At 36.3% G+C, this 12,851-nt stretch overlaps 1 protein-coding gene across 1 annotated transcript; it reads right to left on the bottom strand.

The window, feature by feature from the left end:
* Positions 1–646: 646 nt before the first annotated feature.
* On the bottom strand, positions 647–12,462 carry LOC123319125 (conserved oligomeric Golgi complex subunit 7). Its single transcript, XM_044905975.1, has 9 exons — positions 12,373–12,462; positions 12,228–12,317; positions 11,873–12,173; positions 11,608–11,808; positions 9,984–10,397; positions 7,485–7,891; positions 4,599–4,955; positions 1,033–1,279; positions 647–980 (listed from the first exon to the last, which is right to left on the bottom strand). The coding sequence occupies exons 1-9, from the start codon at positions 12,373–12,375 to the stop codon at positions 811–813; spliced, it is 2,190 nt and encodes a 729-aa protein (XP_044761910.1). The 5' UTR covers positions 12,376–12,462; the 3' UTR covers positions 647–810.
* Between the last annotated feature and the right edge of the window lie 389 nt (positions 12,463–12,851).

Consider the following 12,851-nt stretch of genomic DNA (forward strand, 5'->3'; position numbering starts at 1 on the left):
GAAAAATTTACCAGAATGGGGAATTCTCCTCAATTCAGGATATCACTGCATATGCAAGTTTAAACTGAATAATTATAAGTTTCATTCATGATTTTTTCAAATTCACCGCGGAAACTATTCAAAATCATTCTTCAAATATGGGGTTTTGAAATTTAAATCGCTTGGTTTCAAGTTTACGATTTGTCAACAGCGCCTACTAGAAAATAAAAGAACAATGTCCGATCAGCTTGTTTATAAAATAACAGCTGTTGATTTACAGGCGCGTACTTACTGGCGAGCTTCAACTACAACCGGCCATAAAAATCCCATAAAATTTTACGACCTTCCTCGTTCGTCGCAGACTTCATAGACAGCCATCTTTGTCTATCTCATCAAGATAATGTATTTGTTGTCCTTTATTATCAAGGCATATTTCAGTCAGTTGCCAACTTGTGCAATTGAAATGAAACATTTTAAATACCCATTTTTATTTTTCATTTTTAAGTGCTCAAAATATTTTTTTTGGTAACGGTTGAAATGGTTATTTCAGAATGTGACGTTTCAGAGATATTTCATAATAAATACATTATTTTAGTCATAAGGAATATTCCCTATTCAGATGGACAAATTTGTTGGCTTCAGTATTTCCAAACAATGAAACAATTGCTTTTTGCATTTAAATCTATATTTATATCATATTACTTTCATAAAATATTTACAGAAGTTTGAAGTATTTATATTACATATTTACCATTTGGAGTTGAGGAAATTATTTTCCTAAAATATTTAATTATCTTGGCAACTAAAAAGTTTTAAAATTTTTCATTAGAACTAGTTGGACAGAATATTCCGCATTTGCCTAATTGCTGCTACATTTCTTGCAGAATAACCAGAACTTTGTGACTGATATTGATCAGCAGGTATTTTCAATAGCACAGACAACTGCTGCAAGTTATCAGATATTGTCAGACCCAAATCTTGCATAACATTGCTCAAGTATCCTATAAAAACAAATTAATAATACTAATTAATATGTTTGCAATATTAACTTACCAATATCGTGTGATAGTTGTCTGCTGGCTGGATAGTTTAATTCACAGATGCTCAAGATCTTATCTGAAAATGCTTGGCAAGTTCCCTTTGCGACCAATTTTAGAAACACTGTCGCTAGAGCTCCTTCAGTATCATCTGCAGTACTATATTCCTCATTTATTGCTCTCAGAATGTAGGAGAGGGAAGGATTGTCCCTGAATAGAAAAGGTTCCAGATGTTGGGGCAAAGTCATCAAGTACTGTCCTATCTGAAAAATCAAATTCGAAATTGATTTTCCCTTTATTCATTAAAATGGGTTACTTCTATAAGGGTCAGATACAGAACAACGGAATTGGAGTACGATAACCTCCAATACCTTTACAAATATACAGGCTGTCCCAAGGTGGATGGTCTATTACACGTTTATAGAGAACTAATCATTATTTTCTTTTGTGTTGGCATGTTGGGGTTTTCTCCTTAAAATACACTGCGCAAAAAAATTAACGCACATATGGAAATCTCAAATTTATTCTACAACTGAAGGTGTTCTCAATGATGATTATTTTTATCAGAATTATGCATGCATATTTTATCACTTTCAACGGTTTTCTTCAATACAGATTTTTTTTCCCAGCAGGAATAAAAAAAGATGATATTATCAGATTTTGAATGTATTGGCTCCATTCTAAAATCAGTTGTTCTCGATCAATTCTAGTGATCAATAGTTTTTCTTTCGTTTGATTTTCTACACTCGATCGCTATGCAACGCGAAACACGCAATTTGACCCAAGAGGAATGTGCCCAAGCGGTAGTTTTGCGAGAAGAAGGGTGGACATACACAAGAATTGCAGAAAGGTTTGGAGTTTCCCATACAAGTGTGTCCAGAATGTTGTAGCGATTCAGGGAGACAGGTATGAATGTCCGAAGACCAGGACAGGGTAGACCACGGGTAACAACTGCCATTCAAGAACGTTACTTGAGAGTTTCTTCGTTGAGACAACGGTTTGCAACCGATCGCCTCCTTCAAATTCAGATTGAGCAAACTCATGAGGTGCAAATTAGCACTCAGACAATAAGAAATTGCCTCAGAGAATATGATTTAAGGCCTCGTGTCGCGGCAAGAGGCCCAGCTCTTACCCCAGCCCATCGAAGGGCGCGTTTGGATTTTGAGAGAGAGCATATCCATTGGGAAGAGGCCGATTGGGAAAGAGTTCTCTTCACAGGTGAGTCTAGATTCTGCCTCTACCATTGTGATCGACGTTCCCTTGCATACAGACGTCCACATGAAAGATATGCTCAGTGCAATTTCCTGAATACTACTGGTTTCGGGGGAGGATCGATTATGGTATGGGGGTGGAATATCTTTGACTGCTCGCACAGACCTAGTGGTCGTAGATAATGGAGCTATGAATGCTGATAAGTATATAAGGAACATTCTTGAAGAGCATGTAGTGCCATTTGCCCCATACATTGGTGAAAATTTAATTTTTATGGACGATAATGCCAGACCCCATCGTGCGTGCATCCTCTCGAATGGAATGGCCAGCAAGAAGTCCAGATCTCAATCGGATTGAGCAGGTTTGGGACAACCTCAATAGAAGGCTGAGAAGTTCAGAAAATCATCCAGCTACTCTTAATGACTTACGAATCCAACTCGGAGAAATCTGGGAAGGATTAGATCAGAACATTTTAAGATCACTCATTTTGAGTATGAACCGTCGTTGCCGAGCTGTAATTAACGCAAGGGGTGGAAATACCAAATATTAAATCACTTATCAACATTTCAGTATTTTGAAAATTGTTCATTTCTCTTCTTTCACATAAGATTCGGTGAAATCCTGAATTTTTCTTCCATTTAATGTGTCTTGTTTCGTTCAAAACCTTCCCGAGAGAACATAAAAAATAAGTTATAAAGTCAATGTAGAATTAACTTTCATTAAGATTGAGATTTTCAGAATGTGCGTTAATTTTTTTGCGCAGTGTATTTTAGGCCTAGGCAGCTTCCGGTTATACCGGCGAAAACAATCTACTACTTCCTTATTTCAAACGGCACACCTACTATGTCTTTGTATCGTTAGATAATAAGATAATTGATTTAGTGGAAATTTCAACAGTATGGCACACCTAGGGTAAAAAGGGAAAGGTCCATGAGTTACTGGGATTCATAAAAAAAGGTGAATACGGGAGGTCACTCTGTTTTGAATATTTCTGCTGGGAACGTTTTTTCAAAAAATGCCATTATGTTGAATTATAACACTATTTAGACCGAAAATGTACAAGGTGTTTATGAGAAGATCATCAAGTTGGACAAATCGAATTCATGAAAATACTGAGTATTTTCAAATTACAATCTATATTTTTTATTATTCCAGTCTATTCTACATATGAAAATCGAGACCACAATGAGGGCTACCGTTTTTGTGCTCACCAGTTGGCGCCACTGTAGAGTGAGGTCCAGAACATAGACAAACTAATGCAAGATTAGTTGACGGGACTTTTCATTTCAATTCTGGAAAAATTGAACATGGAAATATTTGGTTACAAACCAATATCTTGTTTGCTATTTTTGTATTTCTAATTCGCGCATGTGTATAGGTCCTTTTCTGAAAACGATTTGGCTTGAATTTATTCATCGTATAAAACGCGTATAATACATAGACTTTATAATAATCGTATAATTAAGTCTATGATGGGGACCTCACTTTACACTAGCACTTCTAGCGGCGAATTTACACGCAGTAGTCCTCATTGTTGCCACCTTGGAACATAGATGCATGGAATGGCCATTGTAGTGCTACGAACGCTTCTGTTGTCGTCCACACATTCGACACTAAGACAATGGATTGACCTGAATAAATTTATAAGCAAATAAACCTGTCTGAAAAAATCATAGTACACCACTGGGTTGCTATCAAAAAAGTGTCTGTATAATGTTTTCATTTCAACATCCTAGCACAAACAGAAACAGAGATAATGACCGTACCTAATAGACTGTTAAAATCTAGCCGATTTCGTAAAGAATTAATTTGACAACATCAAATGACAGTTATTGTCACAGGCACTTATGTTTCATCAAATTCTGTATTCACAAAATTGATTCAATCGCCTCCGTATCTAATATATTGCTTAGTGACGAACAGCCGGACGAAAAGTAAATCAGTAAGGAAAATGAATCAGGTCGAAAATTACTTGCTTTCAATAAAAGTCGACTTTTCGTTTAGAAATAAGTATGTACGTAAAATGTCATTTTTTGTTCAAGTCGACGGAAAATAGAATTATGTAGGTAGTGGCCGCACATAGTCGTGCTCCCAAAAGGGGGGTACTAAAGCGTTGATCGCAGTGTGTCGCAGCGACTACCATCGAAAGTCTACCTTTCTTCTACCAACTCTACCCACTCGTTATTTCGAATAAAAATTATTGTTGTGAATTTTTTTCATTGAAGGGCACATTTTCATTGAAATTAAATATTTTTTTCCTTCTCTCCATCTCTTGTGAAACGCCATGACTTTATTCCAATGCCCAAATAAGCACGATATTATTTAATAGGGCCAATAGAAGGGCGCAGATTCAAATAGAAGCTACTTTACCTCTGTAATATATTCCTGTGGCGACAAACTGTAGTCAGGCATGTCTGAAGTGTGGAAACTGGAGTTTGCGAACTGGGCCCACGTCTTTGACGACTGCACGACGTTCAACTGACTCGAGATCGGCGATAGTACCACCTGGTAAGTTGTATCGTGAATATCGGAACACAAAGAGACGAACTCGTTAGATATGTGGTCCAGCAGGGAGAGTTTGGTGCCCTCGGTTACACACTTGACAAGGGATTCAAACTCTCTTCGGTCCTCCTTGTTCAGGATCAGATACTTGAATTCCACATCCTCGAATTTTCTGTTGAGATCCTCCAAAACAGTTTCTGTTAGTTCCTTCTCGAACTGCTTGACCTTGAAATGAAAAACTATATTTATTTCCAGCCCCTGAATTCATTGATTTTTATCTATTTAGTGTTGAATCGACAGAGAAAATGTTTTCCTTTTTTGAAATGGGTTATACCACGAGTGCTGGCAATATTATCATTGAAATTTCTGTCAGAAATCAACGATACTAAATTGCTTGGTGAAACCAAGAGTCCGCAGGACAAACAATTAGATCGTGTTTAAGATTCCTTACAGAATTGGCGACAGTATTGTGAGCACGAGTAGAATTTATAGAACTCGAAAAAGATTATACGATTCTCACAAAATCAGTTTTTAATCCACGACACGTGTTTCGCGATCACAATAGCATCTTTAGGTGGGTGAAGGTAAACTGAAATATTTTATAATGAAACAAAATATATAAGCAAGCATTTGATTTTACTCCTAAAAATCTAGAGGGGATAATGACAGTTACCGGAACAATCGGAGAAATTTTGGAGCAGGAACAAAAGCAGGGGCTTATCGATATTAAAGACGAGCGATTGCCTCGAGAGTTAGTGTTCTAAAAAGAGTGAACAGTGAATTCCCGACGAGTTACCAAGTGCAAAGAAGTAAATTAGTGAGTGTGTAAATAAATAAAGGTAGGTCCTTGTACATACATTAGTCTAATAGTTATATAAATAAATTAGACGTTCTGGAAAGAAGACAATATTATGTTATGCCAAAAAAACTTCAGAAATTCAATTTCTGAACCGTGTTAGTTGATTGGAATGAGTCTACCTATCACGTAGGATGACAATTTCGATTCCACAAAAAGCTTTTGACATACAAATCGGGTTTTTCCAAATCCCTAAAAAATCTACTCTGCAATTATCTCCTGCACACTTCAACGTTTCACCATGATTAAATGTTCTTCTTTTATCGAAAAATCAAAATTAATTGAATACCCCAATCGCCTGTCACTACAACTGGAAGACAGTTCACTCAACCAATTTCAACTAGTTTGAATAAAAAACTCGTTCCACTATGATTGCCAGCGCACCTATTGGCTAAAACATAAACTATCTATTGGTACATATTTTTGGGTAAAAATAACCTGTGGTCTGCAAGCAGCAATCGTTCTCCTTCCCTCTACACTCCATATTCTTAACGAGGCTTTCGAACCACAAATTCTGTAATCGAGTTTGAAATTTTGAATTCGAAATTCACTTTTGCATGTGTGATTTTAGTGATTTGATACCAACTAAAAGAAATCCACAGAATTTCAGAGAAAGAGCAAAGTTACAATTTTTGGTTTTTCCCACATAACCAAAATAGGTACCATAGATTCAATTATTGGATATAATTGGACACTTCTTTTACTTATGTCTCTTTGATTCTTCTAATTCTAATTTAAAGGGATGGAGTTACTCTTTTCTGAACATATTATAACAAATCTATGCCAGACCTGCCACCTCATCCAGGGGTGTCTGTATAAGCACCAACACAAGCGTCTACCATATATTCAAAATTTCTTTTACGTAAATAAAAAATATCACATAGTTGCATTAAAAATAATATAATAAGGATAAATTCAGATGCATACCACCTGACGATATGAATATCGACAAGTGTTACGATCTGAATTGAACTAGCCCCAAATGGAGTACGCTCCACCGAAGAAAAGCAGATGCTGACCATGGTTTCGGCCTCATTTAGCCTCATTAGAGCAACATAGCATTTTTTTACGGTGGAGAACGTTTGGAATTGATGGAACTTTATTCAATATTAGCATGTTCTACTGGGTAATATTTACCCAGAGCGCCACCCAATATGAAACGGTGTCCGATTCAATCCCCTCCAGATAGAAACCAAGACGAAGACAATAGCATATGTCCCATATTTCCCTAATTCAGTACGCCGATTCGCTTTGCGAACGTCAGACGCATGATGAATTGATAAGTCTGGGAACGCGTTCAGATCACGTTCTCAATTCATCATGCCATCCACCAAAGATCAACTTCTTGAGAGCCATAACAAAAATAGAAACCGTCTTCATAATCGCCCCAACACTCCTCTACGAAATAACAGGATTACACTCATTAATCTTCAAAGGGGGGGAGCTTGCCAGGAATTTGGCACAGCAATTCCATAATAATGAAATTTTGGGAGAATTTTGTTTGAACAGAGACCACCATAGGATGCCACGCAGAAAACTTCCCTTTTATACCATATGTATATATATTTTTTGCATGATCTCCACTTATCCATTCTTGACTTGTAGAAACTAGATATTTTGAGTTGTTAATACAGACTGAAGGGCTTCGGTTGATGGCCTATTGAGGAATAAACACAATGCTATTTATTTTTACTTAAGTGCTTGTCATCTGTCATGAGCCTGAGACTGAACTCTGCGTCCCTTCTACATAAGGAGGGCCAATAGAACCAATTATTGGCAATCACTTGAACACAATGTACCTACTTAAATCATTCTTCTCTTAGGTCATAGCAACGATGCATGAACCAACCTTAACAATCTAAATTTGTGAGTTTTTGGGAATATTTAATGATTCATACCTTCAGCAAAACATCACCAGAAATTTGCAGCAGAGAGAAGCATAGCTGAAGGGTCGTCCAATCTTCAACGTTCTTCTTATTCCTCTCGATCTGCCTGAGTGCTACCCTGAAGTGGTCTACGTATTTGGAGAAAAAGGCCCTAAGCGCGATGAGTAGGCCGCAGTAACCGCAGTTCTCTGTTATGTCCGCGCATCGATATCTAGATTCCCTCGCTATGTCCATGACAGAAGGTACACTCAACCCCAAGTTTTGAATGGTGTCACTCAATTCTTCCTGCATGAAATTGACACTGGAAAGCTTTTTCAGCAGGTGAGCTTGTTCATAGGCTCCGTATTTATTGACGTAACTGATGAAAGGATTGCAGACCGCTTGGAACAAAAGCAGAATTTTCGCTGAATCCACTCTGACTGTAAAAAATATAAGATATATGTACTCCGTAACATACACGCTTTTAGTCGATATTACATAGCAGTTCCTCATGAGCAAACGTCATCTATCGAAAAAAAAACTGCTATTTGTGGGCGCATATTTCCAGACAAGGGGGCGTTATGATTTTGCCCAATTGTCTCTAATTTTCGGGTTTTTAGACGAAAAAATTAGGATTTACATATTGATGAATATTTTGTGGTTAAATTCACAGAAACTTCCGATGGAAGAGAGCTAGGGAGAATACGAAGACTTGTGCAAAACTTCTTGTGAATCGTATCACCAAAGAATGAATGAAATCATACACTGCGCAAAAAAATTAACGCACATTATGGAAATCTCAAATTTATTCTACAACTGAAAGTGTTCTCAATGATAATTATTTCTATCAGAATTATGCATGCATATTTTATCCACTTTCAACGGTTTTCTTCAATACAGATGTTTTTTCCCAGCAGGAATAAAAAAAGATGATATCAGATTTTGAATGTATTGGCACCATTCTAAAATCAATCGTTCTCGATCAATTCTAGTGATCAATAGTTTTTCTTTCGTTTGATTTTCTACACTCGATCGCTATGCAACGCGAAACACGCAATTTGACCCAAGAGGAATGTGCCCAAGCGGTAGTTTTACGAGAAGAAGGGTGGACATACACAAGAATTGCAGAAAGTTTTGAAGTTTCCCATACAAGTGTGTCCAGAATGTTGCAGCGACTCAGGGAGACAGGTATGAATGTCCGAAGACCAGGACAGGGTAGACCACGGGTAACAACTGCCATTCAAGAACGTTACTTGAGAGTTTCTTCGTTGAGGCAACGGTTTGCAACCGCTCGCCTCCTTCAAATTCAGCTTGAGCAAACTCATGAGGTGCAAATTAGCCCTCAGACAATAAGAAATCGCCTCAGAGAATATGATTTAAGGCCTCATGTCGCGGTAAGAGGCCCAGCTCTTACCCCAGCCCATCGAAGGGCGCGTTTGGATTTCGCGAGAGAGCATATCCATTGGGAAGAGGCCGATTGGGAAAGAGTTCTCTTCACAGATGAGTCTAGATTCTGCCTCTACCATTGAGATAGACGTTCCCTTGTATACAGACGTCCACATGAAAGATATGCTCAGTGCAATTTCCTGAATACTACTGGTTTCGGGGGAGGATCCATTATGGTATGGGGTGCAATATCTTTGACTGCTAGCACAGACCTAGTGGTCGTTGATAATGGAGCTATGAATGCTGATAAGTATATAAGGAACATTCTTGAAGAGCATGTAGTGCCATTTGCCCCATACATTGGTGAAAATTTCATTTTTATGGACGATAATGCCAGACCCCATCGTGCGCGCATCGTTCAGGAGTACCTTGAAGAGGGTGAAGTCTCTCGAATGGAATGGCCAGCAAGAAGTCCAGATCTCAATCCGATTGAGCAGGTTTGGGACAACCTCAATAGAAGGCTGAGAAGTTCAGAAAATCATCCAGCTACTCTTAATGACTTAGGAATCCAACTCGGAGAAATCTGGGAAGGATTAGATCAGAACATTTTAAGATCACTCATTTTCAGTATGAACAGTCGTTGCCGAGCTGTAATTAACGCAAGGGGTGGAAATACCAAGTATTAAATCACTTATCAGCATTTCAGTATTTTGAAAAGTGTTCATTTCTCTTTTTTCACATAAGATTCGGTGAAATCCTGAATTTTTCTTCCATTTAATGTGTCTTGTTTCGTTCAAAACCTTCCAAGAGAACATAAAAAATAAGTTATAAAGTCAATGTAGAGTTAACTTTCATTAAAATTGAGATTTTCAGAATGTGCGTTAATTTTTTTGCGCATTGTATTTTAGATCGAAGTGATAGATTCCAACTCGAATTGCCAATGTGCGATATCACATATTTGAGATTATAACCCAGTTAAACATCGGATTCGATATTTTTTTGTTTTTGGACTTTCATAAAGGCTGAGCTGTTTAGGGTTGTATGTTTTCAACTTAACACATAGTATGTTTAACTATATCCCTATTTCATTTACTTTGCAGCAATTTCACAATATATGTAATATAAATTAATATATAAAATACATACCTTGTGCGGTCTGCTTGATAACATTATTCAAATTATTGCAAAACTGTATTATCGTCTGTTTGATTTCCTGTAGAAGGCTCAACTTATCTGCCACCTGTTTGAGAGCAGCATCAATGCATTCGTTAAAGCTAGGGTCCAAAGAAGTCAGCATGTCAATATAGATGTCCACCAGGGTTTCTGTAGAGGTCTGATTAGAAAACACTTGATTGAACCATTTATTCTGCGTATGCCAGTTAGATATCAACAGATTGTAGAAAGTGTGCATCCATTGTGATACAGACTCATCCTGATCTTTTTCTAGACTGGCTCTCCATTTCTTCAGTAACACTTCCTTTTGACACTTATGATAGTATTTCATGAGCTGCGGCAGTCTTTCAATAGAAGTGAATATTTCTGCATATACTTTAGCATTTTCTGGAAAAAAAAAACAAATTTCATGATTACATATTTCATATCGGATCAGAGGTAAAAATGAAATACTGATTGAAGAGAAGAAACAAAGCCATTAGTTTGCAAAGCAACAACACTGTTTTTTCAAACACAAGTGGAATTAAGAGGGAATTATACCAAGTCACTTTTCAGATGCTGTTGAAGGGAACTTAAGTCTTTTTCCGATTCCCTTTACACAATACAGGGACTGAAAATAATGTAGGTAGTTGATGTTGCCAGAACGTGCCAATTTTCACTGATTCAGGAGGTATACTACACAGAATATACAAAAAGAGAATGGAGAATTTCAATTTCGAAGATTTGTTCTATCGGTTTTACTGTTCATTTTCATTTTATTATTTTTGGAGGAAAATTCTTGAAATGGATGAGGAAGGTATCGATGCAGAGTAATTTTTTTTCCCGAAAAATGTGGAAAATTCGTTTCCGAATGTAATATAGTTGGCTCTGCCCAATGAAATTCATTTTTCATGAAATATCCTTGAAAACCAATATAAATAGATCTGTAGCGGAAGAAAAATGTCATCTAAATCATAGATAGAATGGGGTGTAATTTCCTCTTATGCAGAATATTTGTGAGCTGGAGTACTGAAACTCGTCGAAATATTTTTCCTAATAACTATAAGAAGCTTTCAAGAGAATAATTCAGAATATTAAATTTATTGCTCAAGAAACAATTATCATAAACGTTACATTCATTCTTATCGTCTCAAAATTATTTGAAAAACCAATTCTGATAAACCATGTTTGACTTCAAACGCAGAAGCATCTTCAACAAAACAATTTTTTATTTTTATTCCCTGTGATGCAAAAGTTGAGAGAGAAAACCCATTATAAGTTTCAAGAAAATGCAAGCATCTCCCAAAATATCAATATGCAGTAGTGCACTGTCCACTGTACAGGGTGGGCAAAATTCGTTGTCTACTGAAGGGATCTCGAGAACTATAGCAGCTAGAAGAAAAAGGATGACACATTCTCAAGCTCTTTTTTCCTTACTATTCCAAATCTGCAAACAGATCCAGATTAACGTTCATAGATTTTGAGTTATATGTCGCTATTCACATAAATATAACATAAGAAAAAAATTCCATACTTTTCCCTTTTTCACCATAATTTCAAACTTAAATATAATTAGCAGATTCTAGCTTGAGATAGACAAAGCATAGGAAAGGCTTACCAGTATTATTGGAGGTAAATGCTTGCACAATCAATGGACTGGCTATAGCTTCTAACCTATTTTTCAAACCCTCCAATTGCATTTTGCGTACTTCATAATCACTAACATTCACCAATAACTTGAGAGATTGTTGCATTCCTAAGATTTTTCTTGATATTTGTTCTATATTTTTGGTATCAAACACATCTTCTAAATCATTGACTGAAACAGGATAATCAATATTATGCTAAAAATAATTGAAAAAAAAATCGATATACCAAAATACCTAATATGGCCCAATTGTCACTTTCATGAAGTCCCTGCTTGGCTATTTCTAATTTGTTTTTCATATTATCTAATTTCTCAATAGTGTTAATTGACTTTCCAGTTTCATTCTCAATAATTGTTATTTCTTTCTGTACTACACCCATCTTAAATCGAAGGGCTTCTGCTTCTTCCTGGAGTTGTTTTGTGTTTCTGATTATTTTTGGTAGTGAAGACAATACCTCTTGACTCGTTTCTTCTAAAGATTTGTTTACTTGCTGGACATAAAGTTGTAATTTCATAACAAGGGACATCGTATAATTCTGAAATGGGATTTCTATCAGTTCCTAATGGAATGAAAAGTACAACATTCAAACCTCCTTTTTATCTTGCTTTTCACCTTCTTCGAGAATTTTATTCAACCATTCTTTGGTATCAAAGTTTTCCTCAGAAAATACTGTAATATCCTTCAAAATCAAAAAATAAATTAAAATTTCATCAGAACTAATTCAGAACACTCACCATAATACGTTGGAAATATTATTCTTAAAATATGAACCAATTCAAAATTATTAAATTTTGTTATTTAAAAATTTTTTTTTTATATTTTCAACCCTTTGACAAAATGTCAAAAACCACAGATTACAGACTGGTCAAAAACATAGATGAGGCGTGAAGTTGGCTGACAGAAGATGGCCGAATCAGAGATATTCTCTGGGCCGAATCCGAAGTGGCGATGGCCGCCAGTGGCGTACATCTATTCTTATTTTCGCCGAAAAAACACTTCTGCGGAATGCAAAGATATTACACTTAATATCTTTGGCGGAATGAGATTAGGACTTGAAACGTTGATTGAAGTACTTCAATCAACGCTTGAAAGAATATGAATATTTTATGGTCGGTACATATAAATTTGATAATTCCAACAATTCTTCAATAATAAAATAAAATAAAAATAATGTTCGATATAATTTTTCGATAAATTGAACTGAAATCACCTA

The sequence above is a fragment of the Coccinella septempunctata genome, chromosome 8 (assembly GCF_907165205.1).
Source record: "Coccinella septempunctata chromosome 8, icCocSept1.1, whole genome shotgun sequence".
NCBI lineage: Eukaryota > Metazoa > Arthropoda > Insecta > Coleoptera > Coccinellidae > Coccinella > Coccinella septempunctata.

Bases quoted from the DNA above. Each gene is read 5' to 3' on its own strand.
- LOC123319125 (XM_044905975.1), bottom strand. The intron at 11,809-11,872 runs GTATTTTGGTAT...ATCCTGTTTCAG, and splicing joins TGACAATTGGGCCATATTAG to TCAATGATTTAGAAGATGTG. The intron at 4,956-7,484 runs GTATGAATCATT...TTTCATTTCAAG, and splicing joins CTGGTGATGTTTTGCTGAAG to GTCAAGCAGTTCGAGAAGGA.